Source organism: Pan troglodytes, chromosome 20 (genome assembly GCF_028858775.2).
Source record: "Pan troglodytes isolate AG18354 chromosome 20, NHGRI_mPanTro3-v2.0_pri, whole genome shotgun sequence".
Lineage (NCBI taxonomy): Eukaryota > Metazoa > Chordata > Mammalia > Primates > Hominidae > Pan > Pan troglodytes.
In genome coordinates, this window is record NC_072418.2 from 56,706,128 (window position 1) to 56,732,879 (window position 26,752).

A 26,752-nucleotide genomic window follows, 5' to 3' on the forward strand; every position below is an offset into this window, starting at 1 on the left:
CAACATGGTGAAACCCCGTCTTTACTAAAAATACAAAAATTAGCCGGGCGTGGTGGAGTGCGCCTGTAGTTCCAGCTACTCGTGAGGCTGAGGCAGGAGAATCGCTTGAACCTGGGAGGCGGAGGTTGTAGTGAGCCGAGATCGCGCCACACTGCACTCCAGCCTGGGAGACAGAGCGGGACTCCGTCTGAAAAAAATATATATATATATATTCCATGATCAGCCGGCGCGGAGGCTCACGCCTGTAGTCCCAACACTGGGAGGACAAGGCGGGAGGATCGCTTAAGCCCAGGAGTTCAAGACCAGCCTGGGCAACACAGCAAGATCTCGTCTCTATTAAAAAAAAAGTTTTAAAGAAAATTCGATGATCACAGAACCCGCTATCTGCATCTACATCCGCAAAAGCAATTGGGGAGAGATGCCGCAAGGGAGGGAAGGGTTCCCCTGGAAGGGGAGAAGGAAAGGCCAGCTGGGGCACACACTGTCGTTGGATGAGGAAAGGCCTCCTTTTCATTTCTGCAGCGTCCACTCTTGAGCTCCAACCCACTCCATCGCTGTCTTCTTAAAGGACGCCTCGCCCACCCTTCTCTCCCATCCCATGCCTGAATCCCTTCTGGAAGGCATCCGAAAGAACAGCTATAGAACTCTGGGGTGATACGTTGGTTAACTCGGGAAAGAACTCAAGGACACTGGACTAGAACGTGGTGGGATTCCTAGGTCGGTTTCGGGGCCATCCCCGCCTCCTATCCTTCGCCCTAGGTCACCTGGAGGTGGCTGGAAGGCCAGTGGACTCCACATTTAGGGAGAGTGGTTACAAGAGGACTCGGATTCCCCCACCTTCCCTTCGGCTTTGGGAATCCCAGGAAACCCGCCCTGAACCCCTGAAAAGTCCCAGAGAAGGTAAGCTGGGCGTCCAGAGTCCCTCCCAGACGCCGCCGCAGCGTCCCGCCCAGCCTCGCGGGGCACGCCGGGAGGCGGAGTTCTCGGTCGTGTCCCGAGAGTGGCTGGTCCGCAGGCTCGGACTACCAGTCCCAGAATGCACTGCGCCCGCAGCCCGGGGCGGGCCGTGGTTGCCCCTGGCAACAGAGAGGGTCTCCCGGGAGCGGGGACTGGGAAGCGCTCCCGAGCCGGGGAGGGGCAGAGCCCGACCAGAGAGAGGCGGGGACGCGGGTAGAGCGACCGAGAGGTGTGGAGGCCGGAAGAGACTGACCGCGCCGGCCCTTGGAGAGACCCCTTTCCTGAGAGGGGGCGCACAGAGAGGATGCCGAAGCCAGCGAGATCTAGAGAGAGGGAGACAGGGATTGAATCACAGAGACACTTAGAGGGAGGGAGAGACCTCAAAGACAGAGAGATTCACAGGGCCAGGGAGACACGTAGAGTGGGTCAGAGAAGAGGACAGAGGACAGAGACATAGAAAAGACAGGAGGGAGAGAGACTGAATCACAGAGACACAGGGAGAGAGGGAGAGACCTCAGAGATGGAGAGAGACTCACAGGGCCAGATAGACACATGGAGTGGGTCAGAGAAGGGGACAGAGAGAGACAGAGACACAGAAAAGGGAAGAGGGAGAGAGACTGAATCACAGAGACACAGAGAGGGAAGTCTCTATCTAGAGACCCTCGACAGAGAGTCCTAGAGCCAGAGACAGAGATTCAGAGAGCCAGAGACACAGAGAGATTCATAGAGACATATAGAGAGATTCAGAGAGCCTGAATCACAGAGATTCACAGAGCCAAAGAGACAAACAGAGAGGTTCATTGAGCCAGAGACAAAGATTCGGAGAGTCAGAGAGACATAGAAAGAGATTTATACAGCCAGAGACACAGAGATTCAGAGAGACATAGAGATTCATAGAGCCAGAGACACAGAGATTCAGAGAGTCAGAGAGACATAGAAAGACATTCATAGAGCCAGAGACACAGAGAGATTCAGAGTCAGAGAAACATAGAGATTCATAGAGCCAGAGACACAGAGAGATTCAGAGTCAGAGAAACATAGAGATTCGGAGAGTCAGAGAGACATAGAAAGAGATTCACAGAGCCAAAGAGACAAACAGAGAGATTCATAGAGCCAGAGACACAGAGGGATTTGGAGAGTCAGAGAGACATAGAGAGACATTCATAGAGCCAGAGACACAGAGAGATTCAGAGTCAGAGAGACATAGAAAGAGATTCATAGAGCCAGAGACACAGATTCAGAGAGTCAGAGAGACATAGAAAGACATTTATAGAGCCAGAGACACAGAGAGATTCAGAGTCAGAGAAACATAGAGATTCATAGAGCCAGAGACAGAGAGATTCAGAGTCAGAGAGACATAGAGAGACATTCATAGAGCCAGAGACACAGAGAGATTCAGAGTCAGAGAGACATAGAAAGACATTCATAGAGCCAGAGACACAGATTCAGAGAGTCAGAGAGACATAGAGAGACAAATAGAGATTGGGTCAGAGAGAAAGGGACAGAGACAGAGAAGAGAAGAGGGAGAGAGACTGAGTCATAGACAGGAGAGAGACCCCCCTAGCGTCAGAGAGAGAGAGATCAACAGAGCCAGAGAGGGACAAGTACAGAGAAACAGATGGAACCAGAGAGATATAGGAAGAGACAAACAAAAACAGAGACGGAGTTGCAGAACCGGAGGAAGGGAGAGAGACAGAGACAAAGGCATTTATAAAGATGGGTGGAGGTGAGGAGAGAGAGGGAGAGACAGGGGCAAGCATTTAGAGAGTGACTCCCAGAGAGGAAGACAGAGACGGACTCCCAAAGAGATCAAGTTGCAGAGGGAGGGAGAGACAGAGTCACAGCCTGAGAGAGAATAGAGATTCACAGAGCCAGAGAGACAAAGACAGGGAAAGAAACAAACTCAGGGAGACAGAGGCGGAAGAATTTATCAGACGTAGAGGGAGAGACAGAGGGAGACTGATTCACAGTGAGGCAGACCAAGACCCCGAGAAGAACCACGACACCAAGACCCAGAGATGGCGACAGATACAGATGGAGACACACAGCAGAGGAAATAGAGAAATAGAAAGAAATAGAAACAGCATTTCTCGGAGACAGGGAAAAGAAAACAGATCCACTGAGAGGCAGAAACAGAGACACATCGAGAAAGCTCGCTCCAGGAATAGAGGGAGAGGGACAGAGGTCACAAGAAAGACACACGTAGGCAGAGAGCTACACAAATAATGGAGAGGCCAGGGGAAGAAATAAAGACTCAGCCGGCATCGGAGAAAGTGAGAACCCCAGCACCCTGCCTGTCCACTGCTGGACCCCTAGCGTGGAGCATAAAGTTTGTTGAAGGAAGGAGAGGGGCAGGGTCAGACACAGGGACCCCAGGGCGCCCACAGGACACACGAGGCACCCTAGTGGGGGAGGAACACGGGGCAGGATGACAGATTGCAGGGTGGTGGGGGGGAGCCAGGCTCAGAGGATGCCCCTCCCTCCAGCCAGCCCCCGGAGTGGGTGTGTGCACGTGTGGGGGGCGGGGAGGGAGGACATTTGTCCCGTGTCTCCGGGAGGGGAGCGCCTTTAAGCCGAAACCCCGCCCTCTCGGTCGTCCTGGCAACGCCTCCCCCCACCCGGGGCTCCCACATTTCAGCAGGTGCCGGAGCTGGAGCTCCCACCGCCGCCGCCCGTGCCTCCGGCTGCCGGCGCCCCTGCCTTTGGCTCTTCCTCCCCACTCGCCCGCTCCCCCTGGCGGAGCCGGCGCGCCCGGGGTGCCGCTCCCTGCCTGGCGCGCTCCGCACCTGGAGGTGCCTTGCCCCTCTCCTGCCCACCTCGGAATTTCCCTGTGGCTCCTTTGATCCTTCGAGTCTCCAGCTCCTCTCCCTTCCACCTGTTTCCCCCAAGAAAGACAGGATCCTGGTCCCTGCTACGTTTCTGGGGCCATGGCTGGTCTGGGCCCCGGCGGAGGCGATTCAGAGGGGGGACCCCGGCCCCTGTTTTGCAGAAAGGGGGCTCTGAGGCAGAAGGTGGTCCACGAAGTCAAGAGCCACAAGTTCACCGCTCGCTTCTTCAAGCAGCCCACCTTCTGCAGCCACTGCACCGACTTCATCTGGTGAGGGAAGGGGGCTGGGGGACTGGGGGACGAGGGGACTAGGGGTGCAGACTCCTATCACGCCGACCCCTGTGGAAGGAAGTAGGAGGGGGCTGTAGCCCCGACTCCCAGGTTCTAGGATGGCCAGGGAACGCTGGGAGCTTCGACTCCTGGGTTTCAGTGAGGAGGAGCCTGGTTCCTGGAGTCCGGGGTCCGAGGGAGGAGGAGGCTGGAGAACAGAGGTCCTGGAGTCTTGGGTCTGAGGGAGGAAGGGCCTGGGGGGCTGGGAGCCTGGATTCATGGGTCTGAAGGAGGAAGAAACTGGGGGCTGAACTCCAGTCTAAGGGAAGAAGGGCTGGGGGCCAAAATTTCTGGGTTCTAGAAAGAGGAGGCGGCCGGGGCTTGGACACCTGGGCCCTGCGGGAGGAGGGTCAGAGAGCGCAGGCCCCCTGTGGCTCGCAGAGGTTGGGGGTCCAGGTACCCCTTTCTGCACTGACCTAGGATCCCTGACTCTTCCAGGGGTATCGGAAAGCAGGGCCTGCAATGTCAAGGTAAGAGCTGGGGACCGGAGCTCCTGGGACCCTCAGGAGGGTGGAGGCTGGGGCCCCACAGCTGAGGCTGCTTGACACACGTGTTCTCTGGTCCCCAGAGAGGCGCGGGGGAGCCCGGGGCGGGGGGTGTGGCAGAGACACAGCCTGTGGTGGGGAGGGAGCTTTGATGGTGGGGCCACCGCGGAGGTGGTGCTGGGGGCCCCTCCCTCGGCCGGCTCCAGGTGGGGACAGATATTTGGAGAATCTGTTGCCATGGGAACAGGGAGATTTGGAAAAGGGGAGCTGAAGGGGGGAAGGGGGAGGGGGCTGGAGATGCAAAGTCAGAGCCCCCCCCCCCACCCCAGGCTGCTGTCGCCATGACAACACCAGCCCTCCTAGGCAGGGGCAGGCCTAGGCAGGGGCAGGCCGGGTGGGGTCACCAATGGGCGAGTGGGGGCCGGGCGGGGCCGGCAGTTCTGGGGGGCGGGAGAGGGGGGCGAGTCCTTGAGCACCAGCTGCTACTGCTGAGAACAGAGTGAGTCAGGGTGGGGGGCGGGCCGGCAGCAGCGCCCCCAGACTCACTTCTGCCCAAGTTGCTGCTTCCTGGGCTGCGTCTGAAGATATTTCGGTTTTCGCTCTTTGAATCTGTCTGCCTCTCTCCTGGCTTTCTGATCTCCGTCCGTGGGCCTGTGTCTGTTTGTCAATGGGATCCTATTTTCTTTCTCTCTTTTTCCATCTCCCTTCCCTGAGCTCTGTGCTCTGTGTCTCTCTGTGAGTCTCTGCGTCTCTGTTTCTGACTCTGAGCCCATCTCTTGGGTTTCTGTCTCCTGCTTCTCTCTCTGGCCTCCGATTTTCTCTCTGTTGGACTCTCTGTGTTGAGATCCCTCTCTTTCTGGTTTTCTCTGTGTCCGAGTTCCGCTCTCTCTTTCCAATTTTCTGTCTGCTGGGGTCTCCCGCTGGACTAATCCATGCCTCCGTCTGTGTCTCTATGATTTTCACCTATAGTCTGCAGCTTTGTGGTTCATCGACGATGCCACGAATTTGTGACCTTCGAGTGTCCAGGCGCTGGGAAGGGCCCCCAGACGGACGTGAGTGCTCGGACACCTGGTTCTCCTCCTCGGGCCGCGCCCCCGCCCTCACCCCCTCGGCGTCCGTCCCAATTTCTCCTGCTATTTTTATGGCTGGGAGGGGAGGGGGGCTGGAGAGATAGGGGGAGCTATCTGGCCCAGATTCCTTGCCCTTGGCCTGGAAAGGGGGAATGCGAGGGGGACTGACAGGCTGGGGACACAGGTGGGGCACAGAGAGGAGGCCGGGGTGAGGAGACTGAAGATGGGTGCTGCCGGGGGTGGGCTGTGATCCAGGGGTGAAGGGATTTAAAAATTGAGAGCTGAGGGGCACACAGAGAAAAATATCAGTGCAGGTGCGGAGATGCCAACATAAGACAGAGGGAATCTCAGAAAGAGGAACAGAGACACAGAAAAAGACAGAGACCTAGGAGAGACTGAAGCTGAGGCAGAGAGAGAGAGAGATGGAGCAGAGAAAGAACCAGGGAGAAAGAGGGGAATTTGGAGGCACCAAAAGATGGACAGAGAAACTCCAAGAGACGGAGACGCAGACACCTGGAGAAAGAGACTAAAATAGAAAATGGTGGATACAGACAACAGCTTAGGAGATGCTGAGAGGAGACCCAGGGAAGTCCCACAGTACACTTGCACACATGTGCGTGCATGTACAGATGCCCCTGTCATCACAGATGTGCAGCACGCAGAGACACACAGCCTCTCCCCACCCCCTCTCTCTCCATCAGAGGCTCACAAGACCAGTCAACCCTGAGTGCCCATTCCCGTTCCCTTTTCTGCTTTATCTCTGAGCCTCAGTTTCCTCCCCTATAAAATGGGGCTGATGATGTAGCATTGACCAACAGAACTGTCTACAGTGACGGAAGCATTCTGTACATGCACTGTCCAATAGGCAGCCACCAACTCCATGGAGCCAGTGAGCACTTGAAACAGGGCGACTGTGGCTGAGGATTAGAAATTCCATTTCATGTCATTTGAATTGGCTTAAATTTATTTTTTTATTTTTATTTTTTGAGACGGAGCTGCGCTCTGTTGCCCAAGCTGGAGTGCAGTGGCGCAGTCTCAGCTCAATGCAACCTCCGTTTCCCAGGTTCAAGCAATTCTTCTGCCTCAGCCTCCTGAGTAGCTGGGACTACAGGCGCATGCCACCACACCCCGCTAATTTTTTTTGTATTTTTAGTAGAGATGGGTTTTCACCATGTTGGCCAGGCTGGTCTCGAACTCCTGACCTCGTGATCCACCCGCCTCAGCCTCCCAAAGTGTTGGGATTACAGGCGTGAGCCACCGCGCCCGGCAGAACTGACTTAAATTTAAACAGCCACATGTAGTTAGTGGCCACCGAATGGGACAGCACACATCTGGACACTTCCAGGCTTGTTTTGAAGTCAGGTGGGTTCAGAGTTTCGCCCAGGGTTTGACACAAGATCGGAGACAGTTTTATGATGTACAGATGGAGAGAGAGGCAGAGAGAGAGAGAGAGAGATCCACAGAAGTCCATGAGGCGTTTTACCACCCTCTCAGCTGAAAATAACAGAAGTCTACATTGAAGATGTGACTTCATAGAACATATATTGAGCACCACTGTCTACCAGCACGTGTATGTGATTGATGACCCCCCTCGTCCACTTACCTCCGCCACCAACACCAGATAAGTCTGATGCATCCAGTGCTCATTGGGTACACTCATCAAGATTTTTTTGTTTTGTTTTTTGCCTGTAATCCCAGCTACTCAGGAGGCTGAGGCAGAATTGCTTGAACCTGAGCGGCAGAGGTTGCAGTGAGCCAAGATCACGCCACTGCACTCCAGCCTGGGTGACAGAGCAAGACTTTGTCTTGGAAAAAAAAAAGATTTTTTTTTGTTTTTGTTGTTTTGTTTGATTTTGGAATATTTTTTAGATGGAGCTTCACTCTGTCACCCAGGCTGGAGTGCACTGGTGCAATCTTGGTTCACTGCAACCTCTACCTCCCAGGTTCAAGCGATTCTCATGCCTCAGCCTCCCGAGTAGCTGGGACTAGAACAGGCACGAGCCACCATGCCCGGCTAATTTTTATATTTTTAGTAGACAGGGTTTCATCATGCTGGCCAAGCTGGTCTTGCTCCTGACCTCACATGATCCGCCCACCTCGACCTCCCAAAGTGCTGGGATTACAGGCGTGAGCCACCACACCCAGCCGATTTTTGGGGTTTTTTGAGACAGGGTCCCACTCTGTCACCTAGACTGGAGTACAGTGATGGGATCATAGCTCACTGCAGCCTTGAATTCTCCAGGCTCAAGTGCTCCTCCTGCCCCAGCTTCTCAAGTAGCTGGGACTATAGGCACAAGCCACAACACCTAGCTAATTAAAAAAAAAATGTTTTTGTAGAGATGGAGTCTCACTCACTATATTGCCCAGGCTGGTCTTCAACTCCTGGTCTCACTCGATCCTCCTGCCTCAGCCTCCCAAAATGATGGGATTACAGGCGTGAGCCACTGCACCTGGCCTCAAGTATTTTGTATACAGTATAGGTTGGATCCACACAACAGCTTATTTGGTTATTTTTCCTGTCCCTATCTGGTTTGAATCCCAGCTCCACCACTTTTTGGTTCTGTGACATTTCCTGAGTTAATTTACCTCTCTGCACTTGTTGAATGCCTTGTCTGTAAAGTGGAGATGATAATTATGCTCACTATGGATTGTTTTGAAGATTTAGTGAGTCAGACATTTGGGATGGTTTCTGACACATAGCAAGAGCCAAAATATTATTTTTTATTCTTGTTAAAATTATTATTATGACCAATGAGGAAACGAGTGAATAGTGAGAAGGAGATGTTTCCTCTGCATCACTTGGGGTTTTTTTTGTTTTTGTTTTTTTTTGCTGTTGAGACAGGGTCTTACTCTGTTGCCCAGGCTGGAGTGCAATGGTGCTATCACTGCTCACTGCAGTCTTGACCTCCAGGGCTCAAGTGATTCACTGCTGGCAGTTGATCTTCTTAAAAGTAACATGCAGGCCAGGCACAGTGGCTCACGCCTGTAATCCCAACACTTTGGGAGACCGAGGCGGGTGGATCACCTGAGGTTGGGAGTTCGAGACCAGCCTGACCAACATGGAGAAGCCACGTGTCTACTAAGAATACAAAATTAGCTGGGCGTGGTGGCACACGCCTGTAATCCCAGCTACTCAGGAGGCTGAGGCAGGAGAATCACTTGAACCCAGGAGGCGGAGGTTGCAGTGAGCCAAGATTGTGCCATTGCACTCCAGCCTGGGCAGCAAGAACAAAACTCTGTCTCAAAAAAAAAAAAAAAAAAAAAGGTAACATGCCTTGACCAGGCATGGTGGCTCATGCCTGTAATCCCAGCTCTTTGGGAGGCTGAGGCAAGCGGATCACGAGGTCAGGAGATCGAAACCATCCTGGCTAACACGGTGAAACCCCGTCTCTACTAAAAATACAAAAAATTAGCCAGGCGTGGTGGCACGCGCCTGCAGTCCCAGCTACTCGGGAGGCTGAGGCAGGAGTATCGCTTGAAGCCCGGAGGCAGAGGTTGCAGTGAGCCGAGATCGCACCACTGTACTCTAGCCTGGGCGACAGAGTGAGACTCCATCTCAAAAAAAAAAAAAAAAAAGTAACATGGATCAAGATTTGGCAAGTATGATTTCATTTAGTCCCCAGGGAGGGCACATGCCCCCACTTTTCAAGCGGTAAATCTGAGGCTTTGAAAAGGGGCAGGCGTGGTGAGGCCACCTAGCTGGGTAGGGGGTAGAGGCAAGATTTGAACTCTGATGTATGTAACCACAGCCTCCGTGCTGTCTCCTTTTTAACAGCGACGTTCACTTTTGAGAATAAGAACAGCAGCCTCTGTCTGTGGATGGTTTGTGTGTCAGGCAGCCTGCTGAGAACCTTCACACACAGCATCTTATTTAGTGCGGCAGGAACCCTTTGAGTTAGGGTCAGCGGAGATATTTAGAAGCCCAGCACATTGAAAAGGATCCTGGAAACTGCCAACACCCTCCTCTACCCAAATATATATTCAAACTAGAAACCCCACTAACATGGATGAAAATCCAAGAATGGCCTAAATTTTCACCCTGTGATAATCCTTTTAATGGATTCTTAGAATCGAGTTATTTAACAAGCAGATATTGTCCCGGGGGTAGCGGGTGGCAGGGGAGAAGGAGAAGCTTCACTGATGACCTGCATTCATGCTTAATGGACTCTGGAAATTTAGCATTGCTTCAAAATATAGATTATTTATTTCCACTTGACAGAGGAGGATGCTGAGGCTCAAAACCGGGAATGAACTTGCCCCAAATCACACAGCTGAGAAGCGGCCTAGCTCTTACTTACATTCAGGGCTATGTAGGGACTTCAATAAAATCCCTAACAATAACCACAGTAATAGTATTGGGAGCATCTAACATGGTAGGCACGGCTATGTTTTGTACACCAATTATTTTATTTAGGCCTCCTGGGTTCCTATTATAACTGAGAGGTCATGTTCTCCATTCCACCTGGAGCTCAGAGAAGGCATACCATATGGACACTGACAGAAGCTGCCAGTGAAGGAGCTGGGGTTCAGGGTGGCCCACAAGTCCTCAAATAATAACTTGTGGGAGTTGGGGGGATGGGAACTATGGGAGGTTGGAAGCTCCTGCCTCCTTCATGTTCTGCCCAGATATCATTTGGTCAGCGAGGCCCCCTTGCCACTCCCCCTACACACACACTGTTTTGTTGTTGTTGTTGTTGTTGTTGTTGTTTGAGACAGAATCTTGCTCTGTCACCCAGGCTGGAGTGCAGTGGCACAATCTTGGCTCACTGCAACCTCGGCCTCCTGGATTCAAGCAATTCTCATGCCTCGGCCTCCTGAGTAGCTGGGATTACAGGCATGCACCACCATGTCTGGCTAATTTTTGTATTTTTAGTAGAGACAGAGTTTTGCCATGTTGCCTAGCCTGGTCCGGAACTCCTGAGCTCAAGGCAATCCGCCCACCTCGGCCTCCCAAAGTGCTGGGATTACAGGCATGAGCCACCGTGCCCAGCCAGGACCACCGTATTTAAAATTTCAATCCCCCAACTTCTGGTGGTCCCCATCCCTGCCTCATTTTTTCTCCAGAGCACCCATTACCAACCATCAAACTATATGTTTTATTTATTTACCATGTTTACATTCTGTATCCCTCCATTAGGAAGTAAACTCCATGTGGCAAAGAGGTTTTTTTTTTTTCATTTGTTTAATGCTGGGTCCCCACACCAAGAACAGTCCCTGGCACACAGCAGGTGCTCAATGATTATTGGTACATAGAGTGAAAGAGATGGAGCCTCAGGCTGACCTAGAGAGCAAGGCAGGAGGAAAAGATAAAAGGGCCCCTCCCCTGGGGTTTTAGGACCCTCCCAACGCCCCCTAAGCCAGTCTTCTCTGCCCCCAGGACCCCCGGAACAAACACAAGTTCCGCCTGCATAGCTACAGCAGCCCCACCTTCTGCGACCACTGTGGCTCCCTCCTCTACGGGCTTGTGCACCAGGGCATGAAATGCTCCTGTGAGTGAACTGGGCCTTGCCAGGGCCCTTCCAAAGCGCCCGGTCTGGGTTCCGGGAAATGCCCGGGATGGGGTGGGGGGTGGAGTCTTGGCTTGGGGGCGGGGCCTGAGGTGCTACCCGCAGCTTTCCCCTCCAGGCTGCGAGATGAACGTGCACCGGCGCTGTGTGCGTAGCGTGCCCTCCCTGTGCGGTGTGGACCACACTGAGCGCCGCGGGCGCCTGCAGCTGGAGATCCGGGCTCCCACAGCAGATGAGATCCACGTAACTGGTGAGGCCCCGCCCCCTCGCCTGGCCCCGCCCCTTCCCCAAGTGTGAGGCGGGGCTGACCCAAGGCACTTGTGCTGGCCCAGCCCTACCCCAAAGATGGGGCCACGCCTCTTTCAATGGTCACGCCCACACTCCTGACCCCACCCCAAAGGCCGAGCACACCCCGCCACACCCCTTTTGGCTCGAAGCCCCGCCTCCAACCTGGCTTCTTGCAACTTTCTGCACCTGTTAATGACTTTGACTTTCTTTTTTTTTTTTGGGACGGAGTTTCGCTCTTGTTGCCCAAGCTGGAGTGCAATGGCGCGATCTCGGCTCACTGCAACTTCCGCCTCCCGGGTTCAAGCGATTCTCCTGCCTCAGCCTCCCGAGTAGCTGGGATTACAGGCGCGTGTCACCAAGCCTGGCTAATTTTTTGTATTTTTAGTACAAACGGGGTTTCACCATGTTAGCCAGGCTGGTCTCGAACTCCTGACCTCAGGTGATCTCCTCGACTCGGCCTCCCAAAGTGCTGGGATTAACAGGCGTGAGCCACCGCGCCTGGCCAATGGCTTTCTTTTTTGTTTTTATTTTATGTTTATTTTTTTGAGATGGAGTCTTGCTCTGTCACCCAGGCTGGAGTGCAGTGGTGCAATCTTGGCTCACTGCAATCTCTGCCTCCGGGGTTCAAGGGATTCTCCTGCCTCAGCCTCCCGAGTAGCTGGAATTACAGGCGCCTGCCACCACATCCGGCTAATTTTTTTTTTTTTTGAAACAAGATCTCGCTCTGTTGCCCAGGCTGGAGTGCAGTAGCATGATCTCAGCTCACTGCAACCTCCGCCTCTCAGGTTCAAGCGATTCTCCTGCTTCAGCCTCCTGAGTAGCTGGGACTACAGGTGCATGACACTGCACCCAGCTAATTTTTGTATTTTTAGTAGAGACAGGGTTTCACCATGCTAGCCAGGCTGGTCTGGAACTCCTGACCTCAGGTGATCCACCCGCCTCCGCCTCCCAAAGTGCTGGGATTGCAGGGGTGAGCCACCGTGCCCGGCAATGGCTTTCCGGGTATAAGGATCTTGAGAAGGGAGAGTACCTGGTTCTGAGGGAGGCTGTGGTTCAGTACTGGTGACATGGCCAGGGTCCAAACTCTGGTTCCTAATGGAGAGAAGGGCTCTGGATCTGATTTCAGGGTCACTGGTTGCGGAAAGGGCTCTATGCCCTGTCTTCTGGGTTCTGGAGAGGTAAGAAGTCATGAGAAACGAGACTGAGAGCTTGGAATTCTTTTTTTTTTTTTTTTTTTTTGAGACGGAGTCTTGCTGTGACGCCCAGGCTGGAGTGCAGTGGCGTAATCTCGGCTCACTGCAAGCTCCAACTCCTGGGTTCACGGCATTCTCCCGCCTCAGCCTCCTGAGTAGCTGGGACCACAGACACCTGCCACCACGCCCAGCTAATTTTTTTTTTTTTTTTTTTTTTGGTATTTTTAGTGGAGACGGGGTTTCACCATTCACAGGATGGTCTCGATCTCCTGACCTTGTGATCCGCCCACCTTGGCCTCCCAAAGTGCTGGGATTACAGGCATGAGCCGCCGCGCCTGGCCAAGCTTGGAACTCTTGATTGCTGACTGGAGGAGGGCTGGGAGCCCCTTCCTGGATCTCTAACCCGTCACACTCTTCCTCACTCCCCGTTTAGTTGGCGAGGCCCGTAACCTAATTCCTATGGACCCCAATGGTCTCTCTGATCCCTATGTGAAACTGAAGCTCATCCCAGACCCTCGGAACCTGACGAAACAGAAGACCCGAACGGTGAAAGCCACGCTAAACCCTGTGTGGAATGAGACCTTTGTGTTGTGAGTCTGGGGTGCAGGGAAGGCAAGACAGCTGACAGAGAATGATCTGAGGGTCCTAGTGGCCCCCAGAGAGCAGCTGATGGGAGGGGTTAGGATAGAGGGAACCCAGAAAAGGGCAGAAGAAGATGGTGGGAAAAGGGAATAGAGTGATTGAGGGAGTGGGATGGAGATACGGAAACGGAGAGACAGCCAGACCACTGTATAATTAGTCTCCATTGAAGCCCCCAACTTTAGAGTTAGACAGAGATGAGAGAGAGAAGAGAGAGTCTCAGAAGAGGCAGAAACCCAAAGAGAGACACAGATGGAGAGGGAGGGGAGAAGATGGGGGATGGCAGGAAGACAGAGATCAGTTGACAGGAAGACAGAGTGATAGAGACCCAGAGAGGAGAGAAGGGTACAGAGACTCAGAGAGAGAGATCTCGAGAGACAAGAGACAGAGATGGGAAGGGGCGGAGAATGCAGGAGGAAGGGAGAGGAAGAGCTCTCTAGGTTTACTTCAGGCCCCAAAGCCCTAGCTGGAGAGAGAGCCCCGCTGGGAAGGTCAGAGGTCGGAGACCGACAAAGCAGGAGAGGAGCCCCAGCTGGCTGGGTTTGCCCCCACCTCCAGCACCAAGAATGGGGAACCGAGGGGAGCCATGAGCTCGGCCCTGCACCCCATCCACCCCACCTTCCTGCAGCAACCTGAAGCCAGGGGATGTGGAGCGCCGGCTCAGCGTGGAGGTGTGGGACTGGGACCGGACCTCCCGCAACGACTTCATGGGGGCCATGTCCTTTGGCGTCTCGGAGCTGCTCAAGGCGCCCGTGGATGGCTGGTGAGGAGCAGGGCTGGGGCCTGGGGATGGAGCGCAATATTACCATCTCCATCTGTGTGTGGTCTCTCTCCTCCAGGCCACTGTCCTTCCCTCTGCCTCCCAGCATGCGCACACACACACACACACACACGCACACACACACACACGCACACACACACCCCTCTCTCTCTATTCTTCTCTTCTTCTCCCCTCCCTTTCTCCCTCTCCCTCTCTTTTTATCTCACTCTTTCTCTCTTCCATCTCTGTGTCCGTCTCTCTGTGTCTCTTTCCTCCCTTCCAATGTCTTTGCCTCTCCCATGGGTGCCCCATCCCCGCTGCCCGCCTCTGGTCTCCGTCTGTATGTCAGGTACAAGTTACTGAACCAGGAGGAGGGCGAGTATTACAATGTGCCGGTGGCCGATGCTGACAACTGCAGCCTCCTCCAGAAGTTTGAGGTACCCAGACCCTGGCTTCCTCAAGGGAGCCCAGCCCAGCCTCCCACAGTTCAGAGCTGGCCTTTCCTTCCACCCCTGAGTGCCCGCTGGTCCTGGGACTACAGTTCCCAGAAGACCCTAGGACTCCCTCCTCTGCTCTTCTAGGGGACTCGAGCCCCAGGGTCTGATGGGAATTATAGTTCCTCTCTATCGCCATGGCTTGAGGGTACTAGGGGCCACCAGCCCCTGTTCTAGGGCGATCCCCTGCATCTCTTGGGACCCTGACTCTCTCTTTCTTTTCTCCCAGGCTTGTAACTACCCCCTGGAATTGTATGAGGTGAGTAGAACCAGGGCGTTGAATGGAGGCAGTTTTTGCCTACGTCTCTGATTTCTTATTCCTCCTCTGACTTCTGTCTTCAATTCCCCACACATGAGTTGAGCACACATTTGTGCTAGGCCTGTCTTGTGCTTGCTGAATAATCCAGGATCCAGAGATGAATCTGACCCTCAAGCAACTCTCCAAGGTAGGGACACAGTCACAGATACTTAAAATACAGGAAGATGTGCTAAATTAGAGGTAGCCCAGGGCACTGAAGAGGCCTAACGGAGGCACTAATCCAGCCTGGGGGAGGGTGGTCAGGGAGGACTTCCCTGAGGAGGTGACGCCTGAATTGATTCTTGAGGTTTTTAAAAATTTTTAAATTTAATTTTATTTTTATTTTTATTTTTATTTCTGTCGCCCAGGCTGGAGTGCAATGGCACAATCTCGGCTCACTGCAACCTCCAGCTCCCGGGTTCAAGCAATTCTCTTGCCTCAGCCTCCTGAGTAGCTGGGATTACAGGTGACTGCCACCACACCCAGCTAATTTTTTTTTTATTTTTAGTAGAGATGGGATTTCGCCATGTTGGCCAGGCTGATCTCAAACTCCCAACCTCAGGTGATCCGCCTGCCTTGGCCTCCCAAAGTGCTGGGATTACAGGCATGAGCCACTGTGCCCGACCAATTCTTGAGTTTTTTATTTTTTTTTTGAGACGGAGTCTCGCTGTGACGCCCAGGCTGGAGTGCAGTGGTGTGATCTCGGCTCACTGCAAGCTCCGCCTCCTGGGTTCACGCCATTCTCCTGCATCAGCCTCCTGAGTAGCTGGGACTACAGGCGCCCACCACCATGCCCGGCTAATTTTTTGTATTTTTAGTAGAGATGGGGTTTCACTGTGTTAGCCAGGATGGTCTCGATCTCCTGACCTGGTGATCCACCCGCCTCAGCCTCCCAAAGTGCTGGGATTACAGGCGTGAGCCACCACACCCAGCCGATTCTTGAGTTTTAAAAAATCTATCAAGCATGATGATCTTAATCTCTCCATTCATTCATTCACTCATCAAATATCCTTCTCTTTCTTTCTTTGTTTCTTTGTTTCTTTCTTTCTTTCTGTCTTTTTTTTGAGACAGAATCTCCCTTTGTCACCCAGGCTGGAGTGCAGTGATGCAGTCTCAGCTCACTGCAACCTCTGCCTCCCAGATTCAAGTGATTCTCCTGCCTCAGCCTCCTGAGTAGCTGGGATTACAGGAGCGCACCACCACACCTGGCTAATTTTTGTATTTTTAGTAGAGATGGGGTTTCGACATGTTGGCCAGGCTGGTCTCGAACTCCTGACCTCAAGTGATCCACCCGCCTTGGCCTCCCAAAGCGCTGAGATTAGAGGCGTGAGCGACCACGCCCAGACGAATACCCATTTTCTAGGGTGTCATAAGCCAGGCCCTGTTCTGGGAATAGAATCAGGCCATTCCCTGGTGGAACTCTTCTTCTAGTGGAGGACAAAGTTACAAACCCAGACATTCACAACGAGGAGCAATGCTGCTGTAATGGAGACAGCCTCAGGCACTGGGGCGTCCCTGGCACAGCCTGAGTCAGAGAAAGCTTCCTAGAGAGGTGAGACCTGGTAGAAGGGCGGGATTTCCCAAAGGAGAGACCAGATTTTCAGGCAGAAGGAAGTAATGCTCTCTCCCTCATTTACCCTTTCAAAAAATACTTTACAGAGCATCTTTGTGTGCCAGGCATGGTTCTACTCACTGGAGATATAGAGAAAGCAGGGAAAGAACAAACAAACAAACAAAAAAGTTCCTTTCCTTATGGGATTTACACAGGGAGGAAGACATTAAACAAAATATATAAGCATATGATAGACTGGGCACGATGCCTCATGTCTGTGATCCTAGTAAGGCGGGCGGATCACCTGAGGTCAGGAGTTTGAGACCAGCCTGGCCAACGTGGCAAAACCCCATCTCTACTAAAAAATACAAAAATCAGCTGGGCATGGTGGAGGCGCCTGTAATCCCAGCTGCTCGGAAGGCTGAGGCAGGAGAATTGCTGGATTCCAGGAAGTAGAGGCTGCAGTGAGCCAAGATCGCTCCACTGCACTCCAGCCTGGATGACAGAGGGAGACTCTGTCTCAAAAAAAAAAAAAAAAAAAAAAGAAGACAAGAATCTTCAAGATTCAACAACAGCAACAACATGTTATAGTCTTTACTGGGCTCTTACAGAAACTTTCACCAGAGTTTTTAATGTTGTGTGTGTGGGTTCACCTGCATCAGAATTCCTAGAGTGCTTGCTTTTAAAAGCACATTCCCCAGCCTTTCTGCAGACCTACTCAGTGAGGATCTCTCTGATGCCTCAAATGTCTGCCTATTAAATTAATTCCTCAGGTGATCCTTTTGCAAAGTTAAGTTTGAGAATGGGCTCTGCGGCCGGGCGCAGTGGCTCACGCCTGTAATCCCAGCACTTTGGGAGGCCAAGGCGGGCGGATCACGAGGTCAGGAGATCGAGACCATCCTGGCTAACACGGTGAATCCCCGTCTCTACTAAAAATACAAAAAAATTAGCTGGGCGTGGTGGTGGGTGCCTGTAGTCCCAGGTACTCAGGAGGCTGAGGCAGGAGAATGGCATGAACCTGGGAGGTGGAGCTTGCAGTGAGCCGAGATCGTGCCACTGCACTACAGCCTGGGTGACAGAGCGACACTCTATCTCAAAAAAAAAAAAAAAAAAAAAAAAAAAGAGAATGGGCTTTGCAGGAGACAAGGGTACCAGCGGGAGGACATTCTGAGCCAAAGAGGTAGAGTCTTTTGAGATCAGCAGGGATGATCCTCCCGTACAAACCCAAGAAACCCAGCAGGGCAGATGGTGGGCAAAGGCCTAGAGGCAGGGAGTGTAGGGTGGTGTGTGTGCCTGTTGTGGCTCACAGCACTCTCCCACAGTTCAGCAGGCACCACTTAATATTACCAATGAACACCAACTATGTGCCAAGCCTTGAGCTAGGTACGGGGCTAACAACACAGCAAACAAAACAGCCCTGATTATTTATTATTATTATTATTATTATTATTATTATGTATTTATCTATTTGAGACACAGTCTCGCTCTGTCGCCCAGGCTGGAATGCAGTAGAGCGATCTCAGCTCACTGCAACCTCCACCTCCCGGGTTCAAGCGATTCTCCTGCCTTGGCCTCCTGAGTAGCTGGGACCACAGGCATGTGCCACCATGTCCTACTAATTTTTATATTGCTAGTAGAGATGGGGCTTCGCCATGTTGGCCAGGCTGGTCTTGAACTCCTGACCTCAGGTGATCTGCCCACCTCGGCCTCCCAAAGTGCTGGGATTACAGGCATGAGCCACCGCACCCAGCCCTCAACAAATATTTATGTAGCCTCAATGAGGTAGGCAGTGTTACTGTGTCTTAGCGAACAAAGCAGACCCCTGCCTTAGGGAGCTCACAGGCAGAAAGCAGATAGTCACACAGATAGATGTAAATTACTAAGAATAAAAGTGCCAGGAAGGTGCTGTCCATGGTGACCAAGGGGTGGTAAGAGAGGCATCTGACCCAGTTTAAAAAGTCAGGCGAGGCCTCTATGAAGTGATGCTTGAGTCAAGGTCTAGAGAGTGTTTGGGAGACAACTAGGAGGGGAGGGGAGGGGAGAGCTTTACGGGAAGACCTAACGGCACATCCAGAGGCCCCGAGGTGGGAGGGAGGACAGTGTGTGTCAGGCCAGGGTGGCTGGACCATGGAGCCCCTGGGAGAGAGAAGAACAACCTGCAGGGTCAGTCTCAGCCTGGCTCTGCAAGTCATGTGGAATAAAATCTTAACACAGAGAGAGCAGTTAAAGGGTTTACAAGCATAGGGGAGACATGACCTGGTTTATTTATTTTTAAATTGGCTCCTGTGCCTGCTGAGTAGAGAATGCATTAGAAAGGGCAGCCGTCCATGTAGAGGGACAAGTGTGGAAGCTGTGACAGCAGCTTAGTCTTGGGCCCCCTCCCTGGGGGGCCAAGGCAGGAAAAGGTAGAGAAGGGACCCTAGCTGAAAGCCAGGTGTGCTCCCTGGACTGGCAGCACCCTTGTCACCCAGAAGCTTTTTACACATACCGATTCTCAGGTCCCACCCCAGATTTATAGAGTTAGAAAATCTGGCAGTGGGACCCAGCAATCTGTTTTACCAAACCCTCTAGGGAATTCCGGCTTAGAGGCTAAGAGCAACCAGATTCTAGAGCTGGACTGCTTGGGTTTCATTTCTGGCTCTGTCCTTTACCCGCTGTGTGACTTGGGGCAAGTTACTTAACGTCTCTGTGCTAGTCTCCTCTTCTGTAAAATGGAAACGATAGCAGGGTTTTCTGGAAACAGCATATGATAAGCTATCTAAAAAAAAAAGAAGAAAAAAAGAGCTAAGTGTTTGTTGAATAATAAACCCTCCAGGCTATGGGGAGTCAGAAAATTAAGCCAAGGACAGGGTAGGAGGGTGGCCATTTTCCTCTGTCTAGCGATTCTCATCCTTTCCTTTCTTGGGTGCTGTGTCTCTTGGGAGCATTTCCTTATCGCTGTATAAGGTCTAACTGCCTCTGGCTCTTTCTTTCTCCTTTCCACAGCGGGTGCGGATGGGCCCCTCTTCCTCTCCCATCCCCTCCCCTTCCCCTAGTCCCACCGACCCCAAGCGCTGCTTCTTCGGGGCGAGCCCAGGACGCCTGCACATCTCCGACTTCAGCTTCCTCATGGTTCTAGGAAAAGGCAGTTTTGGGAAGGTTGGATTCCTGGGGTTCTGGGGGAAAGGGAGGATGTCTGTGGGAAGGTCAGATTTCTGGTTCTTAGGGAGGAAGTGGGGGTGGGAAGAGACTGGGCTCCTGCCTCTTCAAATATGGTTAGGTTGGGCCGTTCAGGTTCCTGGAGAGGAGAGGTTTACAGATGTGGACACTCTCCTTGAGGGGACGGGCGGCAAGTCAGGGCTGTCAGTCCCTTAAGAGATGGAGGAAGGGCCTGGGATCCCGTTTCCCTGCGTCCCTGAAAGGGGGGGGGGGGCAGGTCCTGTACCACTGGGTTCCCAACATGGACTGGCCCTTTTGGAACTGTGCGCATAGGTGATGCTGGCCGAGCGCAGGGGCTCTGATGAGCTCTACGCCATCAAGATCTTGAAAAAGGACGTGATCGTCCAGGACGACGATGTGGACTGCACGCTGGTGGAGAAACGTGTGCTGGCGCTGGGGGGCCGGGGTCCTGGCGGCCGGCCCCACTTCCTCACCCAGCTCCACTCCACCTTCCAGACCCCGGTAAGGATGGAGAGGGCGGAGGCTGGCCTCCGGGCCCTGCCTTATCCAGTTCTGGACATCTGCGTTGGGATTCTGAGTTTAGGGCGAGGCAAGAGAACTTTGTGCTCTCTGAGTGGGCGAGGCCAGGCGGATTGGCTCCTCAGGGGGCGTGGCCAGGGGGAGGGGGCCCTTGGGGGCGTGGTCAGGCTAAGGGACTCATCGGGTGCGTGGCCAGGCGGAGGGGCTCAACGGAGGCGTGGCCGGGTGGAGGGGCTCCTCGGAGGGCGTGGCCAGGTGGAGGGGCTCCTCGGAGGGCGTGGCCAGGTGGAGGGACTCATCGGGGGCGTGGCCAGGCCAGGGGCTCGTCGGAGGGCGTGGTCAAGCGGAGGGACCCATTTGGGGGCGTGGGCAGGCGGAGGGTCTCCTCAGGGGGCGTGGCCAGGCAGAGGGGCTCTTCGCGGGGCGCGGTCAGGCGGATGAAATCTTTTTGGGGGTGATTTAGAGGGGCGGGCTTTGTCAGGCGATGGGATCATTAATAGGCGTGGCCAGGCAGATTGGCTCCTTGGGGGCGTGGCCAGGCAGATGAGGTTATGAATGAGCGTATCCAGGCAGGTAGATTCTTCGGAGGGCGTGGTCGGGCGGATGAGCTCCTCGGGGGCGTGGCCAGGCGGTGAGTTCCTCGGTGGCATGGCCTGGCCAGGTGAATGGGTCCTGCGGAGGTGTCGTGAAGCGGCTGAGCTCCTTGGGGGCGTGGCCAGGTGGATGGGCTCTTGGGGGGAGTGGCCAGATGCCTGTTTCCCTGGGGAGCTTGGTCCTGAGTGGCTGTAGCCAGTGCTCTGGAATTTTGAGCAAAGGGGCACAGTGGAGGAGGGTGCCTTCCTAGTGGGCCTGCCCAGAATTGGGCTCCGAGTGACGGGGTCATCACTTTTGGATTCTGACTGAAGGACACATCAGAAACAGGACATTTCCTTAGGATTGCGACTTAGGGGCAGAGAGTCAGAACCTGCAAGATTTTAAGAGGGCGTGACTTTACTTCCAGGGGCTCCGAATGAGAGTGGCCAGCTACCTGGATTAAAATATATGTATGAGCAACTTTGATTCCTTTTTTTTTTTTTTTTTTTTTTGAGAAGGAGTTCGCTCTTGTCCCCCAGGCTGGAGTGCAATGGCGCGATCTCGGCTCACTGCAACCTCCGCCTCCCGGGTTTAAGCAATTCTCCCGTCTCAGCCTCCTGAGTAGCTGGGATTACAGGCTCCCACCACCACACTCAGCTGATTTTTGTATTTTTAGTAGAGACCGGGTTTCGCCACGTTGGTCAAGCTGATCTGGAACTCCTGACCTCAGGTGATCCACCCGCTTCGGCCTCCCAAAGTGCTAGGATTACAGGCGTGAGCCACCACGCCCAGCTGCAACTTTGATTCTTAGGAAGCCAGAATTGCATCTGTGTGTGAGTGGCTGTGGAAAGAGATTGTGGTGTTCCCGGATTTCGAGCGAATGGTGGGCTTCAGTCTTCAATTCTGAGAAGGCGGGGCCAGAACATGTGGTCTGATAGTTGGCGGTGGTCTGGCGGGTGGAGATTCTGAGGTAGCAGGGTTAGCACCTTAGGGCCCTCCCAGGGATGTGGCTAGGTGCTCTGAATTTCTGGTTGGGTGCATCTGGAACCTTCCACGTCTGTCCTGAGTGATCAGGAAAGAAATTCTCCTACCCTGGGTAGATGGGTCCCGCCTCTAAGCCCATGCACTTCTCCGCAGGACCGCCTGTATTTCGTGATGGAGTACGTCACCGGGGGAGACTTGATGTACCACATTCAACAGCTGGGCAAGTTTAAGGAGCCCCATGCAGCGTGAGTCTCGGCCAACAGAGAATGGTCGGGGTGGTGGAAGGGGGCAGGATCCAGCCACTGACCTTCTGACGTCCCCACCCACCCCGTCCTCCAGGTTCTACGCGGCAGAAATCGCTATCGGCCTCTTCTTCCTTCACAATCAGGGCATCATCTACAGGTGAGCAGCCCCAGGAATTTCCGTGGAGGAAATCACGCCCCTGGAAGGGAAGGGATTTGAATATGCGGCTCTAGACTGCTGAACTCAACCCTTCTTGCAATTCCTGCCCCACACCCCTGCATCGTCCAGGGACCTGAAGCTGGACAATGTGATGCTGGATGCTGAGGGACACATCAAGATCACTGACTTCGGCATGTGTAAGGAGAATGTCTTCCCCGGGACGACAACCCGCACCTTCTGCGGGACCCCGGACTACATAGCCCCGGAGGTAACCCCAACCCTGCTGCTCTGGTCACGCTTTGACATCCCTTAGAGGGTGTGGCTGATGGTCCAGTATTCACCACGGGTGAGGCCTGACCCTCAGACCTTGTCATGAGTTGTGGCCTTCTTACACAGCCAGGCGTTCCTCCAGCCTCCAGCACAGGTGAGCTTGTGCACTGAGCCTGCCAGGTGGGCCCAGCTGGGTCTCTAAATAGGTAAGGTGGGCAGCACCTGTGGGTGAATGTTCCAGGAGCGTGGGACCAGCTCGTAGGAATTCCAAGTAGGACCTGACCCTGGATCCTTCTGAGAAGGGGCAGACGATTTCTAGTGTACTCTGAGTGGGTGTGGCCTGTCCCCGGCCAATGCTGAACATGTCCGGACTATCTTCTCAATACTTTAAACTGGGCAGGGCTCTCCCTGGAGTATTCAGTTGGATGGAAGCTTATTTCCTGTGCTGTACGTGTTTCTCTGATCTAAGTGCACTGGACTTCTGTGCTGCATTTTTCAAGAGGGCAGGATCAGCCGGGCGCGGTGGCTCACACCTGTAATCCCAGCACTTTGGGAGGCTGAGGCAGGTGGATCACTTGAGGTCAGGAGTTTGAGACCAGCCTGGCCAACATGGTGAAACCTCATCTCTAACAAAAATACACAAATTAGCCGGGCGTGGTGGCATGCGCCTGTAATCCCAGCTATTCGGGAGGCTGAGGCAGGAGAATCGCTTGAACCGGGGAGGCGGAGGTTGCAGTGAGCTGAGATCACACCACTGCACTCCAGCCTGGGTGACAGAGCATAACTTCATAACTTCATCTCAAAAAAAAAAAAAAAAAGCCGGGTGCAGTGGCTCACACCTGTAATTCCAGCACTTGGGAGGCTAAGGCGGGCAGATCACAAGGTCAGGAGTTTGAGACCATTCTGACTAACATGGTGAAACTCCATCTCTACTAAAAATACAAAAATTAGCCAGGCGTGGTGGCGGGTGCCTGTAGTGCCAGCTACTTGGGAGGCTGAGGCAGGAGAATTACTTGAACCCGGGAGGTGGAGGTTGCAGTGAGCTGAGATCGCGCCACTGCACTCCAGTCTGGGCAACAGAGTGAGACCCTGTCTCAAAAAAAAAAAGAAAAAGAAAAAGAAAAAGGGCAGGGTGAGGTCCCTAAGGTTCTGGGAGAGCAGATGCTGTCCTATGAGTATTTTAAGTGGGTGGGGTATTACCCGACTTTGTTAAAGGGGTGGGGCTGATGTTCTGAATGTACGTATAGATGGATAAAGCACATCCCTGTAGTCCCAGCTACTTGGGAGGATGTGCCTGACTTGTGCCCAAATAATCAATGTCAGTGATCACAAAACCTGGCTGGTAATCAGAATCATCTGTAGAAAATTTGAAAACTGAGGCCAGACATGGTGGCTCATGCCTGTAATCCCAGCACTTTGGGAAGCTGAGGCAGGCAGATCACTTGAGGTCAGGAATTCAAGACCAGCCTAGCCAACATGGTGAAACCCCGTCTCTACTAAAAATACAAAAATTAGCTGGACATGGTGATGTGTGCCTGTCAACCCAGCTACTCAGGAGGCTGAGGCAGGAGAATCACTTGAACCCAGGAGGTGGAGGTTGCAGTGAGCCAAGATTGCACCACTGCACTGCAGCCTGGGCTACAGAGTGAGACTCCATCTCAAAAAAGAAAAAAGATAAGAAAATTTGAAAACTACACACATATTCCTGACTCTGACACAAATATTTTAGGTGGGTGGAACCAGTGACTTGGCCGTTAGGTAGTCTTTCTATTTGAGGCCAAATGAATGTTTGAAGTAGGTATGCTTTGTTTCCAGAATATTCCAAAAGTTAGATCGCTGGCCAAAATATTCAGAGTGGAGGCTGGGCGTGGTGGCTCACTCCTATAATCCCAGCACTTTGGGAGGCGGAGGCAGGCAAATTGCTTGAGTCCGGGAGTTTGAGACCAGCCTGGGCAACATAGTGAGGACCTATCTTCACTAAAAGTGCAAAAATTAGCCAGGTGTGGTGGTGCACGCCTGTAGCCCACCTACTTGGGAGGCTGAGGTAGAAGAATTACCTGAGCCTGGGAAGTTGAGGCTGAGTGAGCCGTGATCACACTACTGTGCTCCAGCCTGGGCAACAGAATGAGACCCTGTCAAAAAAAAAAAAAAAAAAAAAAAAAAACGAAACAAAAAATCACCTGACGAAATAAATATTCAGAGTGGGAAGAGCTTGTGCTGAAAGCACTTAACGTGGGTAGAGCTCCCAGGGGGTGAGGCCAGAGGGGTCCTAGGCTTCTTAAAAAACGCATCATGATTCCCTGCCTTCCACCTCCCCTAGATCATTGCCTACCAGCCCTATGGGAAGTCTGTCGATTGGTGGTCCTTTGGAGTTCTGCTGTATGAGATGTTGGCAGGACAGGTAAGGGAAGGTGGGGAGAAGCTGGCTTGGCTAAAAGAGGCAGAGAGGGGCACCTGGATCTCAGGAGGAGCCAGTTAGAAAGGAGCCCAGAAGGTTGTGCCCAAATAGCGCTGTCCATGGTTCTGAAGTGTTGTCTTAATGTAGACCAGGTGTTTTGTTTTGTTTTGTTTTGTTTTGTTTTGTTTTGTTGTACCATGGATTCTTTCTCCCTAGATGCTAAAGTAGCAGTCTGGTTAAGCCTATGGATCCCTTCTCAGAAGAATGTTTTTAAATGCACAAAATAGAATAATACATACACAGAAAACCAAGGTTCAAATCCTCACTTTGCCACTTACTGGCTGTGTCAGCTTAGACAATTACATACATTCTAAATCAGCTTGATTGGATTCCTGGACTGCTGAGTGTACTACAGCTAAAAAAAATTGGTTACCACCCTCTTGATCATCTTCTTAGCTGGCTATGGTAGTGGGCACCTATAGTCCCAGCTACTGGGGAGGCTGAGGCAGGAGGGTCACTTGAGCCCAAGAACTCAAGGTTACACTGAACTATGAGTATGCCACTGTGTTCCAGCATAGGCGACAGAGCAAGACCCCATCTCAAAAGAACAAACAAACAAAAAGAAATCAATTATTTTGAAAGATAGTCACCAAAACTTTTAAAATTTAATTGAATCTAACAACCAACTAAATTCAATGTATACAGTTGTCTAAATATTTAAAATTGGAAAATGGACATATGTGCAATTTCTTATTAATTCATTAAGTAGTAAGTTCTAATGGTAGTAAAGTAAAAAGGAGCTCTAACAGTAATTTTGATGTAGCAATGACTAATAATTTGGAATATCTGCAACTCTCATGTGATGAGAAAATACCTGTGATTACTATTGATAATGAAGCCACAAGCACTGCTGCTGCCTGCATTCATAACTGAAGGGAATGCTAAATTTTAGTTAGAAGTTAAAAAAAATTTGGCCGGACATGGTGGCTCACGCCTGTAATCCAAGCACTTTGGGAGGCCGAAGTGAGCAGATCACTTGAGGTCAGGAGTTTGAGACCAGCCTGGCCAATATGATGAAACCCCATCTCTAAATCTTTGCCTTGGTATCATTTTTTGTAACCTCAGAAGACTGTGAACTACTCATCCAACCAGGAGAATGCTTTTAGGGTGTTTCCTGCAGTTTTTCCTCTCTTCTATTTAACTGACATGTTGCATAATTAACAGCCTGCTGATTTACATAGCAGATAAAGAGAGGCAGAATAGTACAGAGATGCACAGATCTGAGGCATCCGAGATAGGAAATGAGAGAACCTGAGAAGGAGAGAGATCAAGCTTTGGTGGTTTGGTCCGATCTCTCCTGAGGGTGTGGTCAGGTGTGCATGTGGGGCGTGTGATGGGTCAGGCATGTTCCCGGTGGGGTGAGGAGGGTGTGGAAGGTTTGGGGAAAGGCAGTTGGGCACGTCCCTGACTCTCTATCCCCTCCACTTTGATAGCCTCCCTTCGATGGGGAGGACGAGGAGGAGCTGTTTCAGGCCATCATGGAACAAACTGTCACCTACCCCAAGTCGCTTTCCCGGGAAGCCGTGGCCATCTGCAAGGGGGTGAGAGCCCCCTGACTCCCAGCTTCTCCAGGCTCACAATCCACACACCCCATTGCTGTCTCTGTGCCTATTAGAAAAATGCTCCCATTCCTGAAGTCACTTTACTTCCATCTGTTGGAAAAGTTGATATGATGCATAGGTTTTGTTAGAACAATGATTTCCGGCCCTGTTGCCACGAGGCCTGGAGATGGCCTCTGTCTCATCCTTCTCTGTGACTCCCACTCCCCAGCTCCCTGCTTGCAGGAAGCGCTGAAAGTCCAGGGTGTCTCTCTGTCTAGAACTGGGTGGGTCAGGTAAACCCAACTTCTGCAGCTTTTCTTCCTGTGGGATCTTGGGTGAGTCACCAAAACTTTGTGAGCTTAACTCTCTTCAGGGGTTATGGAGTTGACACAGAAGAAAGCACCTGGCCCATAGCAGATTTTCAGCCCATGTCAGCACGTTCTGCG

At 52.5% G+C, this 26,752-nt stretch overlaps 1 protein-coding gene across 2 annotated transcripts in view; it reads left to right on the forward strand.

The window, feature by feature from the left end:
* The first annotated feature begins 682 nt into the window (after positions 1-682).
* Positions 683-26,752, forward strand: part of PRKCG (protein kinase C gamma) — a 28,510-nt gene continuing 2,440 nt past the window's right edge. The window contains exons 1-17 of one of the 2 annotated variants that reach the window (XM_063802261.1): positions 683-900; positions 3,947-4,054; positions 4,553-4,584; positions 5,569-5,651; positions 11,047-11,158; positions 11,295-11,426; positions 13,091-13,247; positions 13,925-14,059; positions 14,406-14,493; positions 14,780-14,809; positions 19,386-19,538; positions 19,872-20,060; positions 21,789-21,880; positions 21,975-22,037; positions 22,167-22,305; positions 24,628-24,708; positions 26,199-26,306. In XM_063802261.1, the coding sequence (XP_063658331.1) occupies positions 11,146-11,158; positions 11,295-11,426; positions 13,091-13,247; positions 13,925-14,059; positions 14,406-14,493; positions 14,780-14,809; positions 19,386-19,538; positions 19,872-20,060; positions 21,789-21,880; positions 21,975-22,037; positions 22,167-22,305; positions 24,628-24,708; positions 26,199-26,306 (1,380 nt within the window). In that variant the 5' untranslated portion in view covers positions 683-900; positions 3,947-4,054; positions 4,553-4,584; positions 5,569-5,651; positions 11,047-11,145. Of the gene's footprint in view, positions 901-1,068; positions 1,187-3,850; positions 4,055-4,552; positions 4,585-5,568; positions 5,652-11,046; positions 11,159-11,294; positions 11,427-13,090; positions 13,248-13,924; positions 14,060-14,405; positions 14,494-14,779; positions 14,810-19,385; positions 19,539-19,871; positions 20,061-21,788; positions 21,881-21,974; positions 22,038-22,166; positions 22,306-24,627; positions 24,709-26,198; positions 26,307-26,752 lie in introns of those variants that run through there. The other variant, XM_016936756.4, reaches the window with a different exon arrangement.